This window comes from Panulirus ornatus, chromosome 66, assembly GCF_036320965.1.
Source record: "Panulirus ornatus isolate Po-2019 chromosome 66, ASM3632096v1, whole genome shotgun sequence".
Lineage (NCBI taxonomy): Eukaryota > Metazoa > Arthropoda > Malacostraca > Decapoda > Palinuridae > Panulirus > Panulirus ornatus.
Genome location: NC_092289.1, coordinates 12432660 through 12448694, shown reverse-complemented (window position 1 = coordinate 12448694; position 16035 = coordinate 12432660). Strand labels below are relative to the sequence as shown.

At 44.9% G+C, this 16035-nt stretch overlaps 1 protein-coding gene across 2 annotated transcripts in view; it reads left to right on the top strand.

Moving 5' to 3' along the window:
* The window catches only part of LOC139746677 (uncharacterized), a 37078-nt gene extending 21538 nt beyond the window's left edge, over nt 1-15540 (top strand). The window contains exons 1-3 of one of the 2 annotated variants that reach the window (XM_071658118.1): nt 3472-3620; nt 10950-11099; nt 11976-15540. In XM_071658118.1, the coding sequence (XP_071514219.1) occupies nt 10975-11099; nt 11976-12873 (1023 nt within the window). In that variant the 5' untranslated portion in view covers nt 3472-3620; nt 10950-10974 and the 3' untranslated portion in view covers nt 12874-15540. Of the gene's footprint in view, nt 1-3471; nt 3621-10949; nt 11100-11975 lie in introns of those variants that run through there. The other variant, XM_071658117.1, reaches the window with a different exon arrangement.
* Nucleotides 15541-16035: the final 495 nt, after the last annotated feature.

Sequence of the window (16035 nt, the reverse complement as noted above, 5' to 3'; positions counted from 1 at the left end):
TATTAATAGCCTTGATTATCTACCACCCCAGCTGATAGCCTTGATTATCTACCACCCCAGCTAATAGCCTTGATTATCTACCACCCCAGCTGATAGCCTTGATTATCTACCACCCCAACTAATAGCCTTGATTATCTACCACCCCAGCTGATAGCCTTGATTATCTACCACCCCAGCTGATAGCCTTGATTATCTACCACCCCAGCTGATAGCCTTGATTATCTACCACCCCAGCTAATAACCTTGATTATCTACCAAGCTTAGCTGAGAGCCTTGACCATCTACCACCCCAGCTGATAGCTTTGATTATCTACCACCCCAGCTTATTAATAGCCTTGATTATCTACCACCCCAGCTGATAGCCTTGATTATCTACCAGTACAGCTGATAGCCTTGATTATCTACCACTACAGCTGATAGCCTTGATTATCTACCACCCCAGCTGATAGCTTTAATCATCTACCACCCCGGCTTATTAATAGCCTTGATTATCTACCACCCCAGCTGATAGCCTTGATTATCTACCACCCCAGCTGACAGCTTTCATTATCTACCACTACAGCTGATAGCCTTCATTATCTACCACCCCAGCTGATAGCCTTGATCATCTACCACCCCAGCTGACAGCTTTCATTATCTATCACCCCAGCTGATAGCCTTGATTATCTACCACACCAGATGATAGCCTTGATTATCTACCACCCCAGCTGGTAGCCTTGATTATCTACCACCCCAGCTGATAGCCTTGATTATCTACCACCCCAGCTGACAGCCTTGATCATCTACCACCCCAGCTGACAGCCTTGATCATCTACCACCCCAGCTGACAGAGTTCATTATCTACCACCCCAGCTAACAGCCTTGATTATCTACCACACCAGCTGATAGCCTTGATTATCTACCACCCCAGCTGATAGCTTTGATTATCTACCGTCCCAGCTAACAGCCTTGATTATCTACCACCCCAGCTGATAGCTTTGATTATCTACCATCCCAGCTAACAGCCTTGATTATCTACCACCCCAGCTGATAGCTTTGATTATCTACCATCCCAGCTAACAGCCTTGATTATCTACCACACCAGCTGATAGCCTTGATTATCTACCACCCCAGCTGATAGCCTTGATTATCTACCAACCTTAGCTGAGAGCTTTGATTATCTACCACCCCAGCTGATAGCTTTGATTATCTACCATCCCAGCTAACAGCCTTGATTATCTACCACACCAGCTGATAGCCTTGATTATCTACCACCCCAGCTGATAGCCTTGATTAGCTACCACCCCAGCTGATAGCCTTGATTATCTACCAACCTTAGCTGAGAGCTTTGATTATCTACCACCCCAGCTGATAGCTTTGATTATCTACCATCCCAGCTAACAGCCTTGATTATCTACCACCCCAGCTGATAGCCTTGATTATCTACCACCCCAGCTGATAGCCTTGATTATCTACCACCCCAGCTGATAGCCTTGATTATCTACCACCCCAGCTGATAGCCTTGATTATCTACCACCCCAGCTGATAGCCTTGATTATCTACCACCCCAGCTGATAGCCTTGATTAGCTACCACCCCAGCTGATAGCCTTGATTATCTACCACCCCAGCTGATAGCCTTGATTAGCTACCACCCCAGCTGATAGCTTTGATTATCTACCATCCCAGCTAACAGCCTTGATTATCTACCACCCCAGCTGATAGCCTTGATTATCTACCACCCCAGCTGATAGCCTTGATTATCTACCACCCCAGCTGATAGCCTTGATTATCTACCACCCCAGCTGATAGCCTTGATTATCTACCACCCCAGCTGATAGCCTTGATTATCTACCACCCCAGCTGATAGCCTTGATTATCTACCACCCCAGCTGATAGCCTTGATTAGCTACCACCCCAGCTGATAGCCTTGATTATCTACCACCCCAGCTGATAGCCTTGATTATCTACCACCCCAGCTGACAGCCTTGATTATCTACCACCCCAGCTGATAGCCTTGATTATCTCCCAGCCTCAGCTGATAGCCTTGATCATCTACCAACCCAGTTGATAGCTTTGATTATCTACCACCCCAGTTGATAGCCTTGATTATCTACCACCCCAGCTGATAGCCTTATCTACCAACCTCAGCTGATAGCTATGATCATCTACAACCCCAAGCTAATAGCTTTGATTATCTACCACCACAGCTGATAGCCTTGATTATCTAACACCCCATCTAATAGCCTTGGTTATCTACCACCCCAGCTGATAGCCTTGATTATCTACCACCCCAGCTAATAGCCTTGATTATCTACCAACTCAGCTTTGTGAGTTATCTACCACCCCAGCTGACAGGCTTATTAGTTGATTGTTTACCACGCAAGTAGATAGACTTGTGAGTTGATTATCTACCACCCCACCATTCTGGTGGCGTATTTTAGGGTGGGGAGAAACTGACATCCTTCTCTCTTTCCTCCGTTTGCAACACCAAGAAGGTTACTATGTGTTACAAGTGTTACTATGATATCGTTGGGCACCTCGCGGTTATTCTAACCTTCCGACATCACGAACCAGAGTATTTTCGAAGTTTTCTCTGAATAGTTTGGAAAAAAAAAGAAAAAAAATAGCTGCACCAGTAAGATAGATATGAACTTGGTTTAATCTAACGAGAAAGGGACATCTATTTTAGATGTGTGTGTATTTATGTACGTACTACGCATGTTTGTATGAGTTTACACAGATCATGTACACAAGCACAGGTCTCTCATGAGTGTGTGTCATTTGGTTGAAGGTTGCGTCCAAATGGCTAGGAGACGGTCGTGGTCGTGTTGGTCGAGTCGAAGCTTAGTTTCTTCCCAGTAAAAGGCTTTGTTCGCTCAACCTGGCCCCTCGTTGCCGTGCGTCAGGCCTCTCACTCTTATCATGGAAGTAAACACTGCCGTGAACAAGAGATGGCCAAGCCACCGCCTATAATCAGGATAAAATTTCGACCGAGAGACATTTGTGAACCAGACACACAACCCCCGTCCATGTATCATGAACACAGACACACACACACACACACACACACACACACACACATGCACAGATATACACCCAGCCGAAGCTAGATAACCATTTAGCGACCAGCCCCAAGGAGGAGGATGAACAGCTGGGTTAGTTGTGAGGCGACTGCTGCGGGCGGGCTCGTATATGAATCGTGGTCAGCAACGCTAACCACTACTGACCATTACGAGCGTAGAGTATTTGGACATACATGTCTTCTCTGTGAAAGCGAGGATGGAATCTTGGTATCTACTGTGTTATAAATCATCTAATGCCTCAACCATTAAGTATAGACCAAGTTTCCCTCCTTCTTCCATTGTTCCGATGTTTAGTTTCCCTCCTGAATTTTGCAGATTATCCCCCGGGAATTTCCCCCACACCATCTGCAGCTCTGGGGGAAAAAAGAGAAAAGAAACCCGGTCCAGATATTCTAGTGGGAAATCTTGATAAATATGGAGTCTTACGAAGACTGTGTTGGACGTGGTTGGTAGCAAGTTAGCGTTTGTAGTTCCCTTGATGCCACAACCGCCGTGGCTGGAAGTACTGAAAGATTGCCTGATGTGGCTCTTCCCGGCCGCCAAGATCTTCATGTCTGGTAACATCGAACTTGTACGGTCTTTATGCATTCCGTTTAGCATTAGTAGTGGCAGTGGTGTCTTGTCTTACATTATTGAACAGTGTTTTGGTATGATTATTATGAGTTTAGTTCACGTTTCATGTCACAGAGAAACCTTACGTGTGTGTTTTCATGTGCACTTTGGAGAGCTCTGTGGGCTTGTCTGTCAGCTAGTGTTTATATATACATGTATATATATATATATATATATATATATATATATATATATATATATATATATATATATATATATATATATATTCTAAAGCTTGAGTCTATGTGTTAATGTATGAATTAATGTGAAGACGCGTGTTTCATCCTGGGGGACTGTGAGATGAGAACAGAGGGAGGAACCAAACGAGGATATCTTCCTCGTGGGCTCAGTCTTGCTGGCTAAGGCGGGAGGACGCGATCAGCTATGGAAAAGAAAACAAGAATCGTAAGGAGTCGTCGATAACGATGTTTGCGTCTGAGGCGCCAAATGTAGGTAAGGGTGATCTTCCTTTGACGAGATGCAGCACTGCTCACCCCACACGAATGAGGAGTTATGTGACCGTGTGGATGGGTGGCACCCACCTACCAAGGTACCACTACCGCCTAGGTATCAGGAATGTTAATGGTGGCGTCACGTTCCCCTCCCTGGCCCAGGTAGCTGGTCTCTCTCCTTGCAACACCTACACATGGGTTGCTGGCGGACAGTCCCCGTCCTTCTCGGACACAGCACCTATAGCAACACAGAACTTAGAGTCCTTTACTTTTCACGAGTTTTTTCTTCCCTTTACGTATAAATGACGCCAGTTTACATATATTTACAATCTCTATCGCCTGAGAGGAACAAAGCCACCGGTCGAGGAAGGATGGGTGGTTCCCAGAACCCCTTTGATGATTATCAAGCGAGTGAAACCTACCCTCTTCTTTGGACACAGCTCACAGACTTGGGTCTTTCTCTATCAGTTTCTGCTGCATCCATGGCCTCGTATGTAACTTTTCTTCTGTAGCAAGTCATCTGTCTCGTTTTCTGTCCTGATCATCTTATCTCTGAAACTCAACTGTCCATTCCCCTGCACTATCAGATCTCGAACACTTCAAATGCCTACTACTTTTCTGCTCCGAGTGTGATGTTTGTTTTACTTTAATCCAAGACCTCCCATTGCTCGCCACTTGGTTCTGGGGTCTCCTCACTTTGATGCATCGGACTTAAAACTCACCTACCTTCTGTAACTTTGCTTACATTTTTCTATATTTCCCCCAACTCCTCCACCTACGTACAGCTCTTTGACTTTGTAACTTCCTGCCATGAAGCGCTGGCCTCTTCACATCAACGCACTGAAATCCACTATACACTGTACTCCACAAGGAGTACAGCGAGCCGAGGTCATTTCGTTTTTCCCGTCCCAACGATCTGGGACAGACATTCAAACACCTAAGTTCTTGAGCGTCACGATCATTCCTTCAACGAACCCTTCAGGGATATTATTCGCCCTAGGATGGAGTCTTGCTCACATGTTTGGGATGGTTCTTTGTCCAACTGTCTATGAAGGAAAGTGGAAGCTTTTAAAAGCCTTCGGCTCTCTTTAATTCTCATGGCATTTTCAACCATCCCATTCTCGCCGCCGCAGTGTTCCTGCCCTATCTCTCTCTGTTCCATGGGTATCATATTGGCCACTAGTTTCATGAGCTGTTTGGCTTTGTTCCTAACCACTATGGCTTGAACCCGAGGAACGCGTCTAGCTACTTCCTCCCAAAATTTCTGTGTGGAGGTCGGCCACTCGAGGATGGACCGTTATCATACCTCTCTCTCCCCTCGAACAGTTAAGCCGTGGAATTTTTTCTTCCTCTTTCGGTCTCCCTACCCATAATCGGTCAGCCACTCAACACCTGCGAAACTCCAGCTAACTTCTACATTCTTTTACCTCTAACATGTCGTTCCTTCACTCGAGATGGCCTTCAATTGGGCATGTTTTCGTCTCTGCCATGTCATCGTATCTAAACACGGAAGTGAAACGTAGCCAAGCTGTGGATGCGTTTGTGAACACGAACGTGGACGCCGAGGGTACTAGAAAAGTACCCCCCTCCACTTTGTAGCTGCGAACTGAAAACGAAACACTATAAAATGTGGCAACGTACAGCCGTGGTTAGTGTGTAGCGGAGTAACTCTCAATGTACATTGATCTGCATGCTGGTTATGTATCTCTGGGCGAGTGTAGATGTGAGTGTATGCGCTTTTGCAAGTGTGGCATCTGTGCCTGCATGATTTTATGTGCTTTAGGTGCCTGTATGGGTGCACTATATATATATATATATATATATATATATATATATATATATATATATATATATATATATATATATATATCCCTGGGGATAGGGGAGAAAGAATAATTCCCACGCATTCCTCACGTGTCGTAAAAGGCGACTAAAGGGGACGGGAGCGGGGGGCTGGAAACCCTCCCTTCCTTGTATTTTAACTTTCTAAAAGGGGAAACAGAAGAAGGAGTCACGCGGGGAGTGCTCATCCTCCTCGAAGGCTCAGATTGGGGTGTCTAACTGTGTGTGGATGTAACCAAGATGAGAAAAAAGGAGAGATAGGTAGTATGTTCGAGGAAAGGAACCTGGATGTTTTAGCTCTGAGTGAAACGAAGCTCAAGGGTAAAGGGGAGAAGTGTTTGGGAATGTCTTGGGAGTAAGGTCAGGGGTTAGTGAGAGGACAAGAGCAAGGGAAGGAGTAGCACTACTTCTGAAACAGGAGTGGTGGGAGTACGTGATAGAGTGTAAGAAAGTAAACTTTAGATTGATATGGGTAAAACTGAAAGTGGATGGAGAGAGATGGGTGATTATTGGTGCATATGCACCTGGGCATGAGAAGAAAGATCATGAGAGGCAAGTGTCTTGGGAGCAGCTGAGTGAATGTGTTAATAGTTTTGATGCACGAGACCGGGTTATAGTGATGGATGATTTGAATGCAAAGTTGAGTAATGTAGCAGTTGAGGGAAAAGTGGTGTACATGGAGTGTTCAGTGTTGTAAATGGAAATGGTGAAGAGCTTGTAGATTTATGTGCTGAAAAAGGACTGGTGATTACGAATACCTGGTTTAAAAAGAGAGATATACATAAGTATACGTATGTAAGTAGGAGAGATGGCCAGAGAGCGTTATTGGACTACATGTTAATTGATAGGCGCACGAAAGAGAGACTTTTGGATGTTAATGTGCTGAGAGGTGCAACTGGAGGGATGTCTGATCATTATCTTATGGAGGCGAAGGTGAAGATTTGTAGAGGTTTTCAGAAAAGAAGAGAGAATGTTGGGGTGAAATGAGTGGTGAGAGTAAGTGAGCTTGGTAAGGAGACTTGTGTGAGGAAGTACCAGGAGAGACTGAGTAAAGCATGGAAAAAGATGAGAACAAAGGACGTGAGGGGAGTGGGAGAGGAATGGGATGTATTTAGGGAAGCAGTGATGGCTTGCACAAAAGATGCTTATGGCATGAGAAATGTGGGAGGTGGGCAGGTTAGAAAGGGTTGTGAGTGGTGGGATGAAGAAGTAAGATTATTAGTGAAAGAGAAGAGAGAGGCACTTGGACGATTTTTGCAGGGAAATAATGCAAATGAGTGGGATGTATATAAAAGAAAGAGGTAGGAGGTCAAGAGAAAGGTGCAAGAGGTGAAAAAGAGGGCAAATGAGAGTTGGGGTGAGAAAGCATCATTAAATTTTAGGGAGAACAGAATGATGTTTTGGAAGGAGGTAAATAAAGTGCGTAAGACAAGGGAACAAATGGGAACTTCAGTGAAGGGGGCTAATGGGAAGGTGATAACAAGTAGTGGTGATGTGAGAGGAGATGGAGTGAGGATTTTGAAGGTTTGTTGAATGTGTTTGATGATAGAGTGACAGATATAGGGTGTTTTGGTCGAGGTGTTGTGCAAAGTGAGAGGGTTAGGGAAAATGATTTGGTAAACAGAGAAGAGGTAGTAAAAGCTTTGCAGAAGATGAAAGCCGGCAAGGCAGCGGGTTTGGATGGTACTGCAGTGGAATTTATTAAAAAAGGGGGTGATTGTATTGTTGACTGGTTGGTATGGTTATTTAATGTATGTATGACACATGGTGAGGTGCCTGAGGACTGGCGAAATGCTTCCATAGTGCCATTGTACAAAGGCAAAGGGGATAAAAGTGAGTGTTCAAATTACAGAGGTATAAGTTTGTTGAGTATCCCTGGGAAATTATATGGGAGGGTATTGATTGAGAGGGTGACGGCATGTACAGAGCATCAGCTTGGGGAAGAGCAGTGTGGTTTTCAGAAGTGGTAGAGGATGTGTGGATCAGGTGTTTGCTTTGAAGAATGTATGTGATAAATACTTAGAAAAGCAAATGGATTTGTATGTAGCATTTATGGATCTGAAGAAGACATATGATAGAGTTGATAGAGATGCTCTGTGGAAGGTATTAAGAATATATGGTGTGGGAGGCAAGTTGTTAGAAGCAGTGAAAAGTTTTTATCGAGGATGTACGGCATGTGCACGTGTAGGAAGAGAGGGAAAGTGATTGGTTCACAGTGAATGTAGGTTTGCGGCAGGGGTGTGTGATGTCTCCATGGTTGTTTAATTTGTTTATGGATGGGGTTGTTAGGGAGGTGAATGCAAGAGTTTTGGAAAGAGGGGCAAGTATACAGCCTGTTGTGGATGAAGGAGCTTGGGAAGTGAGTCAGTTGTTGTTCGCTGATGATACAGCGCTGGTGGCTGATTCATGTGAGAAACTGCAGAAGCTAGTGACTGAGTTTGGTAAAGTGTGTGAAAGAAGAAAGCTGAGAGCAAATGTGAATAAGAGCAAGGTTATTAGGTACAGTAGGGTTGAGGGACAAGTCAACTGGAAGTTAAGTTTGGATGGAGAAAAACTTTAGGAAGTGAAGTGTTCTAGATATCTGGGAGTGGATTTGGCAGCGGATGGAACCATGGAAGCGGAAGTGAATCATTGGGTGGGGAGGTGGCGAAAGTTCTGGGAGCGTTGAAGAATAACATTGTTGGAACCATTATTCCTTCAAACATACCCATTTTGCTCTCCGAGTTCTACACTCGTAGGGAACACCTTCCCCCTCCCCTCCATTTCTTGAACTTTTCTCAAACTCCACTCCCCCCCCCTCATTTCTTAGATTTTTCTCAATCATACAACTCTTCAACCCTCTGTTTACTGTGAGCCTTAACACATTAATCATAGGGGACGTTGTTCATATATGTAAAAATTCCAATCTTTTTTTTTCTTTTTTTATATTCATCTTTACCAACCAGTTTCTTGTGTAATGTTATGTAATGTTCCATTCCTGCATCTTCCGTTCCATTCCTGCTTCTTCCGTTCCATCCCTGCATCTTCCGTTCCATCCCTGCATCTTCCGTTCCATCCCTGCATCTTCCGTTCCATTCCTACATCTTCCGTTCCATCCCTGCCTTTTCCAAAGAACTGATCGCTGCTGACGTCATCATACTGATCTACCGACGTCATCATACTGATCTGCCGACGTCATCATACTGATTTAGAGATTTTATGTATTGATTCTTTTTTGTCTATAATGACCGACTGGACCCTACTCACAGGCCATCTCCGGCGATCGGTAGAAAGTTGAGGAAAAGTAAAAAGGAAATGTAGACATAAATCGTAGCTCTACGTGGCTTTTGCAGACTGGACCCTTAAAAGAAGGACAAGAAAGAGAATCCTATGCCTTATTCAATCGATGGGAGAGAGAGAGAGAGAGAGAGAGAGAGAGAGAGAGAGAGAGAGAGAGAGAGAGAGAGAGAGAGAGAGAGAGAGAGAGAGAGAGAGAGAGAGAGCGCAGCAACAACGCACCGTGATGACAAGAGACTTAATGAGATGAAAATATTCTTTTTTTCTTTTTCCCTAATCCCACTCTGGTTAATAAAGAGGTGGAGGAAGAACCGCCCTCAGATATGTGGGCCGGTCTACACGCTAGGGCACATAAAACCCGTGGGAAGTGTAACAGCACGAAAACAAATGATTACGGTACGTATGACAACCCCCTTGGCTTTAGGGATGGGACTCTGCCAAGTAGATCATGTGAGGTTTCCAGGATGGAGTGGAAGGGTATGGTTACGCCCAACACGTTCATGGTAGGGCAGGGTTGGAACTGAGGCGCTTGGAAATTGAGCGGAGGGATAACGAAGGATACTTAGGAAGAGATAGAAGAGAGAAATTCCATGTTGTCTCTAGTGACGTTAACCAAGGTTCTGCTTTCCCCCCCCCTCCCTTCTGAGATGCTGCGGAGGTCCAAACTGTGTAAGAAAATATGTTCAGCACGAGAAAAAGAGCGAGTGTCAGAAGGATGATGGGAGCGTAAACGAGCTGGAGAATGTAACGTGGAGTCATCATCAGCACAAGGCAGTACAGCGTTAGAAGAAGAGGTGGTATTAGATCTTAAGAACAGGCGATAGGACAAAACCCAAGAGGAACACTACGGGACGAGAGAGAGGAGAGAGAGAGAGAGAGAGAGAGAGAGAGAGAGAGAGAGAGAGAGAGAGAGAGAGAGAGAGAGAGAGAGAGAGAGAGAGAGAGAGGAGGGCGTGGGGATGGGCAGTCCGACCACCGCAATGGATCGGTCAGAAAAGAAGCAATCTTAAGGGAACCGATAAGGATAGACAACACATTGAAAAGGAGTTTAGACAGCAATGTCTTATGCCACTTCCTAACAAAAGCTTTGGAGAGGTCGAAGGCCAATCCCGAAATTTTCACCAAAAATAAAAATAAAATCCCTATGGAGGACCAGACGTGAGTTACAGAGACCACCAGTAGACCCAGCACTGCAATAACCCGTGTTGATCACCGGGAAGAAGGGAATGAGATTCTGGATGTTTGAAAAAGTCACATAAGGAGAGTTTCAATGACGTTCGATCCAGCAGAAGTGAGAACAATGGGGCGGTAGTCACAGGGGTGAGAGGGGTCTCACCTCTTTGTGATTGGCTGCACCAAGGCTTGTTTACGATGGGAAGGAGAGAGAGAGAGAGAGAGAGAGAGAGAGAGAGAGAGAGAGAGAGAGAGAGAGAGAGAGAGAGAGAGAGAGAGAGAGAGGAGTGGCCACCCCACAGGCTTACCTCTTTAGGACCTGAGGATGTATACCATCTGGGCCTCATCATACCTCGCTACTTGTAACGAGGGAGGGTTAGGGAGGGGGGGTGGGGATATCCGGAGGATTTTTCATACACTTAGTTTTGATCAAGTCATCCCTTGATCTTCCTTCTTCCATGCTGTGTTTGTGTGTGTATGCTGATGGAGATGCTGGTCTTGACGGATGTATTATTCCCCCCCTTTCCCTAGGTAGCGCGGGCGGTGGGGGAGCATCATGCACTTCTGGATCGACAAGAGGAGTGTGTGTGGCCAGCGGCGCCGAGCACCGCCCCTCCTCTCCTCCACCAGACCCTACGGCCCCAAGCCTCGCTACTGCTCCATGGTCACCCCCGTACACAGGTGAGTCACCCCCGTACACAGGTGAGTCACTCCCCGAACACAGGTTATTCATCCCCTTACAAAGGCTAGTCGACCTCCAGTACAGGTCAATCACTCCCTTACGCAGTAAAAAGATACGCCATCCAAGTGCTGTCGCCCCCTGTATACCACACTGCTCCATTTCACTCTATCCCGCGCACGCCTTTCACCGTCCTTCATGATCAGGCCCCAAAGCACTGGAAATCTTACTCGCTTCATCCTTCCATCTCCAGTTCGGTCTCCTCCTCCTTGTTTCTTCCACTTGTGGTACATATATCCTCTTTGTCAACCCAACCTCACTCATTCTTTCCATATGACCAAACTAATTCCGCTAACCCTTTTCAGCTGTCTCAACCATACTCTTCGAATTACAAATACACTTTTCTCTTATCGTACAATTGTTTACCCTATTATCTCCTCACATCAAATATTGTCCTCAAACATCTCATTTCTAACACGTTCACCCTCTTCTGTACATTCTCATTTGTACCTACTGTGATCAACCGTCGTCAGGTTGCGTGGGCCTGGCCGCCCGAGTAACGTCAGACCACCCCACACAGTCGATTGCGTCTCGCCTGCCTGATGTAACTTTGTTGGAGAAGTAATTCATTTTGTGTCTTTTCTTAAAAAGGAATTGAAACTAGTAACTAATAAAGGCTAGAAGAGAGACATCAGTATGTATTTTTTCTCAGTAAAGAAAAGGGTGTCACTTCTAGTTAAAGTAAATGGATATGAGGACGACTTGTAGAATGCGTAACAAACAACTTTGATATTTGATACCATTATAATGCTACAATACTATAACAGTACTGTTGTGACAGAGTTAACACCCAGTTGTAAAACGTTCCTGTTCCGCAGGTTCCAGCGGATCGAGTCGATGCAGCTGGACACCCGTCGATGTGCGGAGGGCGGCCGAGGTCGGTACAACCGCGGCCGACGTCCTGGCTCCACCTCACGCCCGCCCACTGACGACGAAGATGAGAGCGTCCGTGTTCATCTGGCGGAGACCACGTCCAGCACCACGCCCGGTGAGGAGGTTTGTCTAACACGCCTCAACGTCCCCTCAAATCACACCTCCCGCAGAACCTCCGCCAACTCCTCTGTGTACTCTCGTGTGCCAGACAACTTCAACTTGTTTCGTATGGGCGGCATAAATTGGTGTGTGTGGGCGGCCTTCATCGTCATCACCATGTTACTCGTCCCCGCCCACCTATACCTGAAGAACTTCGACTATCGAGGGGAACTCATTGGTATCTTCTTCGTCATCATCCTTCTCTTCCTGGTGTGTTTCTCTGTGTCTTTATTTCACACGAAGACTCGAGCCATTCTCCTACATCGCCTTAACCTTGAGGACGACGCGCGGGGATGCAATCAAGACTCCGAGACCTCGTCGCCCTTCCGTCGGCGTCCACTCTTCCCCAGAAATACCCTCACCCACAACCGATCATCGCGTCGCTTGTCGCTCACGCCCGTCCGTGTGTCCATGTCCACACCAAACTTACTCATCAATGGCCAGGTCACAAGTGAGAGAGATCCAGCCGCGCGCCCTCCTATCCCGGTATATTCGCGAGGAAACTACGAGGGTGCCCTTAGACCCTATGAGAACATGGAACACAGAGCGGAGGCGTCCCCAGCCTCAGACGCAAGTAGCGACCCTCCTCCCTACCACGTAGCCGTTATGCTACCCACACCCTCTCAACCCCCGGCCTCTAGAGACTGTGAGACACCCCCGCCAGCATACGAGATTGTTCAGTGACACTTCGAGAATGACCAACTCACCACAAGATAATTAAGCTTCAGTATATACGAGTATTCAACTTCTGATATGTGGTTCTGTAGTTCCCTCAGAACCTGCTCACTTAGCACATTAGTGTCGTACGTTGACTGTTCAGCCACACAGCTACACCCTCACAAAGTTGGGGTGGAAACTAGCAACGCCTCGCAATGGGCTCAGCCAGTTAAGCGAAGTGATGCTGTATATCAGGAAGTCACCCCAGGCCTGCTCACTTATCACAGTTCAGTGACATCATATGAACTTACATTTATATGCCTTGTAATACATGTTGTTGTTAGTCACTTTTCCTTAAGAAGCGAGCATAGATCATTTGTGCACCGAGACACACCTTTATAAGCAGACGGGAGAAACTCAAAGAAACAGTGCATGTGTTCGTAATTTATTTAACTGAAGAACAACCCCACAGCCTTATTGCCAAAGATAAAGCAAATGAATTTTAATTCAAGAATGAACTCTGACCATTCGCTCAGCTTTCATGATTCTTATAGTGGGTTGTTTTCACACTACACTGACCATCCTAAACTCCGAACTGCAACCTTTCAGTCTTAGAACGCTATGAATCAGTAGAATCAAAGGATTCATTGAGATGAAGCAGTAATCCCAAACAAACAGAAGCCTATTCCTGTACGTCAAGGCCAAGTAGTCGATGAGTTTTTAGTTTTAGGCGACAATTTTAGGGTCTTGCTGCTTCACAATTTTGTCTACACCATTTTTCTCGTCATTTAGGCACTAACGAAAACAAACACCACGGCACAAAAAACTGATCAACCACTATACTTCAATAATCAAAACTGACACTAAAGTTTAGACTCGTAATTAGGTACAGTACATCTTTATCTTAGATAGTGTTAATCATAAAGAAAGGATCGTGGGGATCACAAGGTTACATGCTCTTCAATGAGAGAACAGAGGGAGAAGAGAGTTTGTTCGTCAAGCCACAGCAGTGGCAACAGGTTCCAGTGGTAAACCAAAACAAACTGGTCGGGTCGGGTCCCGTTCAAAGGCAAGTGCTTGACGTTTAGGGTGGACTGTCTGTCACAGCCTGAAATACAGATCATATCCTCATTCGCTGCACGGATTCAAGCGATGAACTGCCAGCTGTAATGGATGGGAGTCGCAAGTAGATTTAGATACCGAAATGAGTCACAGTTTAGAGTATTAGATACTGGACGATTAACGCTAACGTATCGATCGTGTGAGATCAGATCTTGTTCTCTGAAGCAATTTAATGACTGAATAATGAATCCAAAACAGGTTAAACGAGAAAGACTCAAACACCGAACTTAATTGTTGCGAATTGTGCTTTTGTTTATACATATGGAATTAACGACCATCCCCACACAGTTAACAGTAAACTTTTCATTGCTTGAATATCAAACCGCAACTGAGGATGATCCGCTTCAGGGGATTTCAGACGATAAGAGATGAAAGAATACTTAAAAAGTCGTCGGGAATCCACAAGCAGGTTTAATACAATTTCTTGCAATAATGGCCTGGAAGTTTTAGGCATGGAAGGCAGTTAGTGATCGTTGTAAATAATAGGTTAATTCATTAAGGTTGTATTTAATGAAAAATCAAATCCACCTTAAATAATCAAACTTCAGAAGTCAATGTACAGTACAGTATTTGAATTTTGTGCTAAACTAGTACACATGATTTATAAGTATATGCTTTTCTCTGCTGAATGTTAAGAAACAAAAGAAATACAATTATCTTTTTATATCAGTGAAAGACCTGTTGTGTGCAACGAGAGTTGTTGGTGGATGCAGCTAGGCTGCGTGAGCATGTTCGTGTACGCTCGCGTGCATGGCTACGTCGGCGTGAGGCTTGGCTGCTTGTGTATATTCCAAGGCGTATTCGTGTGTGTGTGTGTGTGTGTGTGTGTGTGTGTGTGAATGCGTGTAATATATTTTGAAAATGTTAAGAGGAAATATAGATCTTACAACATGGCATGTCTTATTGCTGTAATTCTGTGGTTAATTACTCATTACTCATTTGAAAAGGGTCGAATTTTTCTCGTGTTTGTGGTTATACAGCCGAGGAAAGATAAACAAACGGTATTTGCTAATTATATATATATATATATATATATATATATATATATATATATATATATATATATATATATATATATAGGACTGTGTGATTAAAAAAAGAAAATAGATTGAGGTGAAAAAGTCAGAACAAGAAACGAAGTGGCAAAAGAAGTCACGACATAAGACACCGTACGTGATATTCGTCCATCCACTGTTTAATGAAAATAGGATCTCGCTGACAGCACCTACCTGAGCCCCAATATACCGTCAGAATATGACGATCATCATCATATTTGTCAATTCCTTTGAGGCTTCTAGCAGCTATCAACTTCAGAAATCTCAATCCTCAAGAGAGAAAATTCAAGTTAGCGTTAGTTTTATCGGTGATATATTCGTCGGGGAGAAGATGGAGGTGACACGGAGGGTCCCAGTTTAGCTGGCCAAGAGGGTGATGCTAACCTTCAGTAGTGATGTGTCCGAGAGCATGGAGGAACAGTGCGACCTACCGGGGGTCTTGATGATAAGTCACTAGGAATAAGTGGACTTCAACGTTATTTCTAAACGCTGTGCTCATCAAGAATGAGCTGGACACTAACAAAATGTGGTCATACTTAGAGCCTTTGGCCAGGCACGAGACGCAGGTCATGGTGTAACGTAACGCCATTACTCGTAGGATTTGATGTTGGCCTTTATGGGGGTATGTCATGCCCAACATATGAAGAGTCACAGAGAAGGGTCTTTGACGTATAAGGCACTGAGTATGCACTGAGAGGTAACATTCCATATAGTAACTGGAGTCCATCACTGTGGTTAACGAAACCAAGTGTACATACGACATAAAGCCAAATGAGCAAAGGAGTGATGGTTCAGAACATGTCCACAGATGAATACTCTTACAACACACACGAATTAACAAAGGATACAGCCCTTTAATTTTCTCAGGAGACGGTTTGGAACAACAACAATACCACCAACCGAACTAAAAGTGACGAACGTTTCTCTCACGCCAGGGGATACATGCACCACACGTTACCTTGATGACGTAAACCTATGAATGTTCTGTTCTACGGAAGAAGGTGAATTTTGT